Genomic DNA, 13,931 nt, shown 5'->3' with positions numbered 1-13,931 from the left:
CCTTTATTGGAGGAACGTTGCATTTTGCAAAATTTCCTATGCTGCCAACACAGCTGTCTTTTGTTGCTGGTGCACAGGAAAGTAAACAATCTCAGCAGGAATGTGCACAGCTTGGAAAACCCACACAAAACCAGAACTGCAGAACAACTCAGGATGCTCACATGGCTTTCCTCTTTTCAGAGGGTCTCATGAAAACAGGGACTTTAAAACTGAACCAGAATTTGAGCTTATAGTGTGGATGGGACTAACCTAGTCTTGTCCATACTACAAGTTCTAACCCTTTTGGTAGAAATGGGGTTCTGGGTTTTGTAGCATAGACCTTCCAATGGTAGCATTCTGCAAACCAAATGGGTGCTTCAGCGCAGTAGTTTTCACCCTTCTCCAGACCAGGACTTTGTTAAAACAGACATTTTTGGAACCACCTCCTCCACTAAACCAGAAAGAAAGCGGTGGGAGGTCACAACCGCCCTTCCTGTTCACAACCCAAACTAGAAAAGATATATACATAATAGATGCATGGGGAAAACCATCAATTATTCCAGACAGTTTAGATGATTTTGCATTAATTTTCCAAACACTAATTTTTGGACGAGATAAAGCCTGGGAAATTTCAACCCAAAAGAAATTAGTCCAAAAGTTATGAAGAACTGCAAAGAGGCTGTTAATTCTGTGCTAGTATATTGCCTAGCACAGTGTGGCTAGGATATTGCACTAGTGCCTAAAGGCACCTGTAAGTAAGAACGGAAGTTTTAATCCAAATTTAACTAACAGCTATCTATATATATAAAAACCACCTGCAGTCTTCAAGTATTAGATTAACAAGGATCAGAAAAATTCGTTAAGGCTGATTTTTCCCCCACACATCCCCAGAAGCATTTGCTTTTAGTCAAATACAACACGTGGCGATACATAACCTCAAACTGTGCACAGTGATCCATTAATCTTTCAGCAATTGTAGAACACCCATCACTGTGGCATCTAAGTGCTAAGAATGGAGTAGCAACATTGACTCCAATTTTCCTAGCTTTTGTCTGTCAAGTTAGACCTTGAATTTTCTTTTAATATAGCTTTTTTAATCTTAGGAAGTTTCAACTGAAACAACCTTTCAATATATACCCTTCATAGACTTGTATGTGATTTAAGCAATTCTCTGGTGACACCTTAGGAGCCAAGACCTATTGTCCAATACATATTTAAAAAACACCTGTATTTCCTTGGTGGTCTTTTATAGCATCTCTGTTTTGGAAAGCTCCTTTTAGGATTTGTGGGAGGTGGCTGCTACGTTTCAGCTCAAAACTATTCTTTTACTAAAATATCAAGTGAAAACGCAGGTTTCTAATGGAAAGCGCAGCAGACCTATATCCAGAACCCAGAAAGAAAGCACTTCTCAAACAGAGGACGAAAAAAAACCCCCACAACTTTCTTCTGGCAGTTTTAGTGTCTTTTTACCATACAATGCTAATAGCCCTGGGAATGCTTTTTTTTTTTTTTTTTAAAGCAATATATCATCTGATCTGAATTCAAGTAAGTGTCTATTAAATGCTATTAAAGTCATCACTATGATTAACACTATTCAACTGCCAACTCTGCTGAAACAACTCCACGCCAATTACTCATCCTAGCAGATCCAACCCGCAATATCAATTCATTAACACACTTCATGGCATTTACTTACAGCAGCAACTGTGTGGTAGCCAATAACCTGTGTACACAGAACTGTATATCTCAGCCTAGTTCCCTTGCATGCAATGTGTTTAGAATTCCACTTATCAGCATGAACCTCTAAGGACACAACAATACTGAGCAAGGTCACAGAAATCACCTAGGATGCTTTACTCTGACCCCATTCCTCACTATTATAAGACAAGGTGATCACTCTAGTTCTGCCATTTTAAAAGTGTTTTTAATTTCTTCCAGCACTTGGTATTTCTCCATAAGAAACTGACATTTGTAGCTCTATTTTCCAGCCCACTTCCTTTTTAAAATAGGCACTAATAACACTTAAACGTGTTCCTGTCTTGCATGCTCTCTTTCATTCCTCTGTCACTGTTAGAGGGTAGATTTTACTTAATTCCCCCTCCCGCACTGTTCTAAAAATTGCTCTGTCTCTATATCTCTCTCTAGCTCTCAAAGGTTCTACAAAAAACATGTCACACAGACATTAACAGGCTGTGACAGGAGTCCTTTTCCCTTGAAAAACTCTCCTTGTTTACAATCATGAATGAATTTATGAATTTTTGGTCCTTTTGTTTAGGTTAGACCCAGAACATTTGTTTTATTAATTTATTTTACATTTCTTTCAAGGACTAAAGAATAAAAGTAAAAAGGATTAGAACTGAGCTGTTCAAGCACAAGGGAGACTTGTACCATATCTAAGCATCATGAAAAAAGCAGGTTTTCATCCAACAGAAGATGAGGCTTTTAAGTGTCTGTTGCATTGTTTTTAAAAGACTATATTTTAGTGCTTGGTTACTCTAAGCTACTTCTTAAAAAGGGACACAATCCAACTTGAAATCTATTTAGATGAAAAGTAGTTTTAGGTACTACATCTGCCCTGAGTCCCTCAGCCAATTTTTGTGGTTTCACATCACTTTCCCCTCCTTTACTATTGCTATGTAAAAGTCCCCAAAATCAGGGAAATCTGACTGACTACACAGAAGAAACAGTAAAACTGACTATATATAAATTGCTGTTTATATGCAGAAACAGACTGACAAAATAAAGACTATATTCTTCCCCCTGCCCCCGTCTTGCTCAGGTTATAGTAACCTTAACACAAGAATGTAAACAAATAAATTTCAGGCAGAAATGTGATTTTTAATTTGATGGTGCCCCTTTGAACTCTGTTACCAGTATCTAAAGTGTGTCATGTCCAGTACTTCTCTTGATCAGACGATTATACTAGTTTTCTAGTACACTCATGGATGATAGACCCATTTCTATTTCAAGAGCATGTTTAGTCCCTGGTAAGCTGAACTTAAATTCTACAGAAAGATTCCGGGATTCTGCAGCCATTTGTTGAGGCAGACTAAGAATTCTGCAATAGTTTCATTTAAAGGGAGTTTAAATATGAAAATTAATAGTACAACAGGGAGAGTAACTCCCTGTGTTTAAATTTGATGCTGTTCCCACATGTTCAACGTGCCAATTTCTTTTACATCAATGATGTACAACTGCATCTTAGACATTGTCATGGGTGAAGCTGCAGGTTTTGACAGCTGGGTAGTTTGGGGTTGTGGGATAATCAAAGCTTTTAGCTAAATCATTTAACTATTTTGCAGTTGATCATTTTATGTTGACATTTAAAGGTCTATCATTAGGTTTCAGCATTACCAACCCAGTTACATGAATAAGGAATGTCACACTTCTCAGATCATTTCAGGCTTTCTGCTGTCTCTGGAAGAAGCCAGTGTCAAGGTTTGCATTCAGAGTTTCAAAGAAAAGCATTAACTTAAGGGCTGGGTTTTTAATTTTGTTTTACTTAAAAGCTTACTTTCTTAAGCACAATTCTGCACTCTAGGAATTCACAGGGCCCTACCTATAACTCAAACCTATGGGTCTAAAACTGAGAAATTGTCTGGAATCATGAACAGTTTTATGTGCTAAGCTCCACAAGAGAACCCAAGACATGTCCTTGCTGTTAGCTATAAAGGCAACTTAGCCTGCCCCCCCCCGCCCCCCCAAAATAAAAATATATGCATTTTTAAAAGCGTTCACACACTTGAGACTATTCCCAGATAATAGCAAACCTTGGTTAAGCTGCGCCATACCAATAATTTAAGGAGGTGGTGGTGGGAAACAAATATGAAGAGAATGGTAAGTGCAAAGAAAACCAGGAAATTTTGAAGAGAAAACTTGTAAAAAGATCAAGCATTTGAATGTATGGAAATAAAGTTAAGATCAAATGACCTTAACTCCCTATCCCATTGCCCAGAGAACAACCAGAATTATATGATAATTGTAATCAATCAATAATACACAGGATCAAAAAGAAAAAGAAGACTTATACAGTGAATGAAGATCTGTGTCTTTTTCATGGCCATAGACAGGTCTCAGGAAAAGTAGAACTTTTTAAATGTAGATGAATAAGCAAAGGAACTCATTCCTCATGATCCATAAGGGGTACATATGCCACCAATCATGTAAGTGTCATATACAGCACTAGGATACGTACAGATACAAAGCCTCCTATATCAAGATAAAATGTGCCACTTACACAGAGAGAGCAAAGGATAGGTTAAAGCTTCCTGTGTTTCCAATATTTTTTATGCATGTCACTCAAAGAGACACTCTCCCCACCTTCCTTTTTAAATTCCTGATATTTACTAAATGCTACAGGTTGAAGTTTTTCTTTTATAAAAATTTATTTATCAAATCTTGATCAAGGACAACTATTGATGCAGAAGTAGTTTCAGAGGTAAGTACTGTGTACAACAGGTTGCACCTTTGATGACAACAGTGTGTCAGTCATAACATACTTGTCTACGTACATAAAATCTGCTAACTTTTTAGCCTGGTTGGTTCTGCTTAGATCTGTAGGAGCTGCTGACCTTTGAAAGCCTGTAGGAGCCTCTGTGAAGCTTAGAGGGTGACATTCTGGCCCCACTGAAGTCAATCAGAGTTTTGTCATCGGCTTCAGCAGGACCAGGATTTCATCCAGAAATTCTCCATTAGTCCATGAAGATTCAAAAAAATCCACAGCAAATAACTCCAAATCAAAGTATCCGTATTTCCCACAAACTATGGATTCTTCTAGTCTAAGCCATTCATTGGTTTCTGCTTTAAGTTGAAGCATATTAATTTTAGCTCCCATATCTGAAAAATATCATGTCTTAGCCACTTGATAGTTGGCTAAGATATTCTCACCTGGCAAAGAGCCTCAGTCAGAAGTTTCAGGTGGATTTGTTTAATTTTGGCAGCATTACCGGGCAGACAATTATAACAGAAAGGTAGGTACAAAGGGCTTGGCTTTTAAAGTCTGCCTGCTTCCCTCCATATCTTTGAAATGCTGTCAGAGTTCTGAAACAAAAACAGCAACTTCATGAATCTTCCAAATCTTACGCCACCTCAAAAGCTATCCTGGTTTTGACAAAAGTAACAGTGAACCTGAGAAGTCCATAAGACACAGATAGAATGCTCAATTTCTGAATATGGGGACTTGTCTCCTCAAGATGCCAAAATGCACTAGGTCACCAAAACCCCAGCAAACAAACCTAAGCTGAAGTTTCTGGGTTGCATCATTATAGAGGTAGGATATGACAAAGATTCACTGAATTATTCTTATAATCAGGGAAGTCTCCAAATTTGAACAGCCAGATTTGGCACAAAAAATTCCCTCTCACCTTCCACCTTACCTAGCTCACTTGCAGTAAGAGAAAGCTTCACCCAAGCATTTTAGAAGGGTAGCAAAATTTCTCTTTATAATAGAAAAATGGTTACAACCTTAACTATGGAGAGGTTACCGCCTTTCCATAATACATTAACAGAGCCATTGTCAGAGTTACTAGGTGGTGGAATATTCCCCCACCCCCCACTCATGGAGTTACTATGTTGAATTGTACGATCTTTGGCGGGTAACCTGACAAATAAATCACTTGGATAATTGAATTATCTTATGTTAGCTTATATCTTATCATAGCACGAGCACAATCAGTGCTGCTCTGCCTCCTCACCCCACCTCATTATTTTAAGGCTGCTATCTGATCAAGCTAAGACAAATCTCAATTTTCCATAGACGTTTACTCCCCTTAAAACATTTCCGATTTAAAATATTCAGGGCATTTTAACCAACAGGACTGCTGTATGAAAACAGTATGCCTAAGTCAAAAGTGATGTTACATTCTCACCACCTGATGGGCTGCTTTTCCTGTTCAGATACAAAAGTTATAAAATAAATTGGCAACATAGCTCTCAGATCCTGCTCATACAGAAAGTTTCCCGGTGATGGGAACAGTGACAGAATCAGACTAGAGGCTCCAGCAGCACTGATTGTGACTGTCATGCGTCTGCTATCTGTTAACCAATGCAATTATATATGCACACATACTGCGTGCTTGCACCCATGCATATGATATACACGTCACATAGTTCTCTAGTATAATCTCAACTTCTCACCGCCTCAGAAAGTTACTGTATCAAACTATATATAGAATCATCAATGCAGTATTGTCAACATCCAGCAATTGTGAGTCAGGCCCAACTTTTTTTTTTTTTTTTAAAAACACACACTTGGAGTTCTTTTTATTGAAAATCTGCACAGTGGTATTGGTGCACATAGGGTTTGCCCTCTACAAAACTGAGGGTTAGAATTTTTTTTAAAATGAAATTGAAGATTCTCAGGTAAATAACCTGAGGCCAGCTAGCTGGGGCCTTTAAGCAAACACCAAACATCAGGAGTCTCACAAACACCAGAGTTTGGCAACACTGAAAAACAAAAATGTTCTTGGAACACAGTTCCTGCTCAATCATTCACAAAAAAATGAAAGAGCTGTAAGTGCATTAAAATATTTATATTAATGAAATAAACTAAATTTTAAAAACAGAACTAGAACATGGTCACCTGAATTTGATAGAAAACTAACCTTTCCCATCCTTTTCTGAAACATTTAAGGCACTTGAAGGTGGCCAGTTTTTAAAGCCAGACAACAAAAGTGTACATTTTAAAAATCCTATTTAAATAAAAAAAACAAAAAAAAATCCAGTAACACTGCAAAAAAAGTTCCCACAACCATAACGTTCAGTAAATACCCAAAAACTTTATGAAAAGAAAAAAAATAAAATACTTCACTTTGTTTATAGCAAACCATAAAAAACGATGTGGCAAGTACAGGGCCTATTGAACTGGCAGAGCATAAACACACAATTTCTATGGACCCCTTACAAACACAGTCAGCAAGTGTCCTCTCTTTTCAGGTTACCAAATAGCTAATAAAGTGTGTTTGTGTCACAGAAATAATTCACCCTTACTCTTAAGTTATTCTTTCCATATCAGTCAATTAAATTAATTACCAGACCATGCCAGAAAGTAATTAACTACAGATTGCTTCTTCTGTTTAGGATTTTCCTAGTTTCCCTCCTTAAGTGTTCCGTTGTATTTTCCCCATAATTATGAAAAGTCAAATGGTTCTTTAAAAGGATGAGGTTTCTATTATATCACCGTCTTTCACAATGTTGTCTTTGGTATGAAATGATGAAGTTGAGAGGTCTCTGAGGGTATAACACGAAAAGCACAAGATCTCGTTCCTGGACACCTGATCCTCTAGAATACTGAACCTGTTCATGGAGATAGTATGCAGTAACAAGCTTCGATTTGATGATGGCTTCTCTCCCCCACACACACCCTAAATAGGTAACATTACAATTAAACTATCTGCATGTTAGCTTTCCTTTTTAAGCACTATTTTGAATTAAAGCAGAACCCAAATAAGCATAATACAAATAAGTATTCTCCTCCATTAGCTTATACATTCCTTACCACCTCCAGGACAGAGGGACATGAACTGGCAACCTGGCAAACACTTTAAAACTATGTCCAGGGAAGAAGTAGCTGCACAAGTCTTCCAGCCTGCTCAGCTGTTTCAGGGGAAGAGGGGACAATGGATATAGTAAGATGAGCTCTGACATTTTCTTTGTGGAATTTTGGTCACCTTATTCCTGACGTTTTACCCATCCTCCTAGCAGCTTCTTTAATGGAAAGAAAAATTTCTTTAGTGGAACATATGAGAGTTAAGATTTTATCGTTGTGTGGCTGTCGCTCTGATTGTTCATCTCAGAGCTGAAAAAGTTAAAGGGTGAATCCTCTGCACTCTCATCAGCACTGAGGCTTTTAGGGTCTCCCAAGCAGTCTGCCAAGATGTCTGGGGGGTTCCTTAAGAAGACCACCAAGACAGTGATGTTGTCACTGGATCCATTTTCCTTTGCTGCAGCCACCAGTCTCTCTGCTGCCTTGAGACCATCTCCTTTGTTTTGCTTTAAGTGATCTAGGACCAGATCCACCACGTCATATGGTCTGATGGCATCAAAGAATCCATCGCAGGCCAGGAGCAAGTAATCTTCAGAACCTGTCAGCTCAAATGAATTGCCATCTGCATTTCCAGAGATAAAGGGCTTCTGATATAGATCACCTAACAAGAAAAGATACAAATCTGATTGCTTTAATATGAACCATTGTCTCCTCAACCACCATTTCAATGATTCTCCAGCGTTGCAATGCTTTCTTTTAGGGCCAGATCATACCCCAGAGCCCCATGAAGGAGATGGATGGGGGCTACAGAGCCAATGGAGAAGGCCTTCGACTCCTAACAATCCCCTGTGATTCATATGGATTTAAGGGCATCTACTGTGTTTTGGGTATGGTACCATGGCTCATTATATCCCTCCTCTAGAGCAGAATGATATGAGGAGCTCACCAAGGAAAACATCAAATTTTCCTCCCTCAGGAAATGCTGGGATGCTTTGGGTTTTGTTTGTTTGTTTTTTTTTGGGGGGGGGGGGGCGCAAGGGGAAAGTGTGCATCTTGTGAAACCCTTGGAACACCAGGGAGGAACCTTATTTTCATTAGCGATAATGACATGAGAGGAATAAGAACATCCCCTTGCACGCAGTATAGTGCCCAAATACTCAATTCAACAGTTCCACCTGTACACATTCATTTCAACACAAGTGATACAAGCTTACCACTTCTCAATTAAAAAAAAAAAAAAAAGATACTGTATAAATGTATGATAACTTGCTTCAGTTCAGCCATTACAATTCTTCATTAACTGCTGTTGCCTAGGGTCTTTTCTAATTTTACTTTAAGTGGCAAGCATCCAAGAAAGTTCTTTCCACGGCATTTGGGAATATTATCATTTAAATGCAAATGGTCCACTGCCAATGTTTATGTTAGCTATTTGCAGTTTGAAGGATGACACAACAATTTGACTTTTGAAACACAGTGAAGAGAACAACTTGTAGATACTAAAATGGATAAATAAACTCTAAGGTCAAAAGCTTGTCTCTTTATTTAACAGAAGTTGATCCAATAAGATATTAACTCACCTACCTTATATGGAGATATTCAGACATCTATCAGATCAGAAGCCAATATTTGCTCTAGTGTCATGTACAGTATACTCCGCAAGCTTGTTGGGCTTTCAGTTGCAACAGGATAGGTTATTAGAGGTGTTTCAAAGAAGGAATTGAACTAATTTTATTTTTTCCTTCAAAAACTGATAAGGGTTGTGCTGACCAAGCAATTTAATACTCCATTATTCAAGCAATTACAATAATAGAAGCAATTTACTCTTCGGCCCAAGCTGGGCAAACACTATAATCTCTTTATTAATAAATGGTTGTTTACTTATTCAGCCCCAGGATTTTTTAGATTATGTGTTTAAGGATAATTCAATTTTGACTAATTTAGATGGCGTTACTTACCAATAGCCCTGGAAACAGCAAGGGTTCCATTGACCCGCCAGCAGTCCATGTAGGTCACACAGCCACCTAGGGCTTCTATACGCATTCTCTCATCCTAGAAGAAAGAAGCACATCAACTCTTTATACTAAGAGCATATCCTATATCTTACTAAATTCACTACTATCCAGTGTTGCAGAGAAAAATCTTAAATCCCTTCAACTTGTATACTTATAGTAGGATGCAAACAGCTTTATATTATTAAAGAAATGGGAATCAATAGTGTTCAGAGAAAAATGTGCTTAATAAAAGAAAAATCAGTCTTATTGCAATGTTAAGTTGAATATACATGAACAAGACAAGACATCTTCCCTATGACTGCATCATTGCTTGCTCATGAAACTAAAGGGAAGAATCCCTATCTAAGTCATTTCTATAGGAACAAACTGGCAATATCCCCATCACTGTGCAAATATTTAAGATTGTGAATGGAAGTAGGAAGAAAAGGATAATTGTAAGGTTAAGGTTTTTAGATGTAGAAATAAAAACTGTATTTAGAGGCAAATTTCATTTTTATTAATATAATCCATACTCCTCAAGCCCTACAAAAACTTTAATATTCATACTATAAAGGAGAAGGTTCATGCAATGCCACCTCTAAAAACTTGCTACTGTCTTTTCAGTTTGTACGTAAGTCAGTTGAGTTATATTTGACCTATTTTAATAAAAAGAAATGTAAGATTAATTAAGCCTGTTATGATACTAGTCTATTATTGCCATTTGGATGATGCTATTATGTAAGCCAGGTCTGAAATTAAAACATTAATTTACTAACTCAATGGTAACTTTAAAAAAAAAATCAGTTAATTTTGTTAATAAAAGGCTTGCAGTTGTAGATTTTTCATGGTTGCCCTGTATGCAAAGTTCCATAGTACTACAGTATTCACAAGGTTCTTTTTATTTTTTCGAAGGGGATTCCCAACTGAGAGTACAGATCAAATCTGTTCTTCAGCACAATCCTTTTTTCCTTTGGAAAAACATGCACTGAGAACACACACCTAGACAGGAGAAAGGCAAGACTGACACATCATAATTATGCTCCGTAACCGTCCAACTTAAAAGGGATGAAATCACTGAAAAGTGGCTCCATCTAGTCCTGCTAGAGACTTCAAATTTAATAGATGTAATTCATGACCACTTATCAAAAACTGCCAACAGACTGTATCCTCATTCATTGCAAGGATGAGATTGGCCACCAATACCATCAGCTCATCTTAATTAATTAGCCTCTTACAGTTTGTATGGCAACTTCCACCGTCTCTGTATGTATGTATTTATATCTTCTTACTAGATGTTCCATTCTATGCATCCGATGAAGTGGGCTGTAGCCCACGAAAGCTTATGCTCTAATAGATTTGTTAGTCTCTAAGGTACCACAAGTACTCCTGGTCTTTTTGCGGATACAGACTAACACGGCTGCTACTCTGAAACCTATCAGCTCAGTTTGTCATTCTAGTTATATGGCATATGTGCCAGACTCCAGGAACTCTAGAGATTCCAAATAGTTCCAAAGCTACTTAGAGACCTTTTTTATAATCTGTCTACAAAGAGAGCAGTTCAATGTCAGCTGGTAGTTGGCCAGATCTTCATTTAAAGAGATTCAGTGAGCCAAAAGTAAATTAATTACAGCCATCAGAGGAGAGAGCCAAAGAAAACAGGCTTACTTCTCTTTCAGGTTTGTGAGGTTCCATCAGGGTCACAGCTTTTCCCTGCTGCACCAACATTACCTGGGAGTCTCCAACCCAGGCTATGTGTAACCTGTTCCCTACAATTAAGGCAGATACACCTGTTGTACCACTCCGCAGCCTCTACAAAGGAAAACAGAGCAGTGCAAGTTAAACTGCAGTTTAACATCATAACATTGTAAATTAGGGTTAAGGCTACATTTATGTAACGGAGGTCATGGAAGTCACGGAATCCGTGACTTCCAGAGACCTCCGTGACAGTCTCTGCTTCAGCCCCAGGGGCTGCAGGACTCTGGAGCTGGCAGCCAGCAGGGTCTTGGCAGGGTTCCAGCAACAGGTGGCCCCCTGCAAGGTTCCACTGACATGTGACGGACTCCTAGAGGGGGCCCTCGTCAGGGTTCCAGTGATGGGTGACCGCCTTAGGTGGTGAGGGGGGTGCCTCAGGAGAGAGGCTGGGTGTCCCATTTTCTCTTTGGGAAATATGGTCACCCTGCTGCGCTCAGCTGCCGTGGGCAGAGGGGGAACTGGCCCCATAGCTCCTAACCACCATGGTGGCGGGGGAAACCATGGAGCTGCAGCAGCAAAAGTCACCGACAGGTCACAGCTTCCTTGAATTTTTGTTTATTGCCCGTGACCTGTCGGTGACTTTTACTAAAAATAACCATGACAAAAACTTAGCCTTAATTAGGGTTAATTAAAGCTTGTTAACTATGCAGTAATTTAGATCTTTGTGACTGGCAATCCACTGAATAAAAGGTACAAACATAAGAGAAAACACAGGTTTAGAGGAAACCCTATTCTAGCTTTCAAGTGTCTGACACTGCTATAGTTATGCTCTTTCCCTTGTCTTCACTAACTCCAGCATGAGCTTCAAAGGGCCCAGAACCATTTGTTTACTTGGGTTTTTCTGAAAAGCAGAGGAATCAGTTTGATTTTAACTTCAGCAGGAAGAACCTTTCAGTACTGAACGTGACTTTTCTTCCCCATACAAACAGATGTAGCCACCCTATCTCTGCCTTCCTAGTGGCAGTGAAAAATATTCTCAAGGTAAGCATTTCTCCACTGCTATATTACAGTCCATTATAAAAAGCCATCCTTGTTACACTTTGAATGGTCAAGTTTCAATGCTGCTGCTATAAAGATGGAAGAGTATCCTTCATTTGACCTTTACCACCTTCAGTTCCCTTACAATACTTTGAACTCAAGAACCTAGTTTAACTCATTTTTAAAATTTCTCATCCTCCAGTTATCTTGCCATACACCAACTTCACTCTCCCAAATATGGGGAAAGGAGGAAGAGAAAGGTCAGTGATGGTGCTAGTGGAACCAGCCTTAAGAAAATAAATAGAAAGATTTTCTTTGCCTTTCCTGTATTAAATTATGCAGATACAATTGGGGCTAGTCTTTTTTTTTTTTTTTCCCCTTCTTCTTCTCTCCAAGGAAGCAACTCTTTGTTGCCTGTATATTCCCTGAGATTGAGGATCCTGAAATAGCACTAACTCTTCACTTCAAAGTTTCCATCTCCCTGAACTTGCAGGCACTGGTTCTGATGAGAAGGGAAAATTTAATGTGACCAGTGAAATATTTTCCACTTAGGATACTTGGCAAACGAATCAGAATGAATTCAAAGTCTAACTGTAGGAGAACAAAATTCTCTGCATAACACCATTCCTGTTTACTGTCACCCAAGCAATTTCCCAACTGCTTAACTATAATGGAATCTGGCTCTATGTTAGGGTTGCCAATTTTGATTGGATGTATTCCTGGAGGTTTCATCACATGACAATCTTTAATTAAATATAAGATTAACCTTTAATTCCTGGAGACTTCAGGACAGTCCTGGAGGGTTGACAACCCTACTCTACGCACTCACCTCTCTTTCAGCTTTGAAAAGGAACATTTCATCAGTTTGCTGGAAAGAGCCTTTCAAGGCCTCAGTTGGGTTCTTAAGAATCTCCTTGTGTAATGCAACATTTACGTGCAAATGAGTCGCTGCATAATTGGCGGCATCCACTCCACCATGGCCATCAAATACAGCAAAGTATACTCGATCAACATCATCCTTTTGACAGGAGGGAGATACAAAGAGTTCAGAAATAAAAGTCAATTACCAGATTTTATGTAAGCATTTCAGTGAAAGAATGTGCACACATATGTATGAGAGAGTGCAAGCATGTACACGGATACAATACTATGCAAATACACTGAGAGCCACAAACACCATGATCTTCCCTGGGAAAGGAAAGTAAGGTGACATGATCTAGCAAACTGATTTGGAGAGTAGGAATTAGGATACCTGTATTCTACTCTGAGCTTTCCCACTAACTGTGTGTAACCTCAGGTAATTTGCATCAGTTTACCAATGTGTAAAATAGATAGAATATGAATCTCATGGGGGTATGTTTCAGAGTAACAGCCGTGTTAGTCTGTATTCGCAAAAAGAAAAGGAGTACTTGTGGCACCTTAGAGACTAACCAATTTATTTGAGCATAAGCTTTCATGAGCTACAGCTCACTTCATTGGATGCATACTGTGGAAAGTGTAGATCTTTTTATATACGCACAAAGCATGAGGGGTATGTGTTATTTTTCTTTGCTCCTTGTTGATCACTGACCAGATTCTTGAAAAGGAATAGGAATTGAAAAGGCAGATTGGAAGGTTGTGTGGTTCCATTATATATTTAGTAAGCATCCCTGAATCCTCAACCAAAATGCTATTTTTCACCTTTACATCATCAATTCTCTCATAAAATATAGCAACACCCCGCGCCCCCAAAGTGAGTTATTTTCCCG

At 38.6% G+C, this 13,931-nt stretch overlaps 1 protein-coding gene across 1 annotated transcript in view; it reads right to left on the bottom strand.

Annotated features, from left to right (window-relative positions):
* Positions 1-3,736: 3,736 nt before the first annotated feature.
* The window catches only part of PPM1F (protein phosphatase, Mg2+/Mn2+ dependent 1F), a 37,406-nt gene continuing 27,211 nt past the window's right edge, over positions 3,737-13,931 (bottom strand). The window contains exons 4-7 of the mRNA XM_074972773.1: positions 13,013-13,201; positions 11,119-11,262; positions 9,418-9,511; positions 3,737-8,123 (exon numbers count right to left, since the gene is read on the bottom strand). Coding sequence (XP_074828874.1) covers positions 7,726-8,123; positions 9,418-9,511; positions 11,119-11,262; positions 13,013-13,201 — 825 coding nt within the window. The 3' untranslated portion in view covers positions 3,737-7,725. The remainder of the gene's footprint in view (positions 8,124-9,417; positions 9,512-11,118; positions 11,263-13,012; positions 13,202-13,931) is intronic.

This window comes from Natator depressus, chromosome 15 (assembly GCF_965152275.1).
Source record: "Natator depressus isolate rNatDep1 chromosome 15, rNatDep2.hap1, whole genome shotgun sequence".
Taxonomy (NCBI): domain Eukaryota; kingdom Metazoa; phylum Chordata; order Testudines; family Cheloniidae; genus Natator; species Natator depressus.
This window is presented reverse-complemented; position numbering and strand designations above follow the sequence as displayed.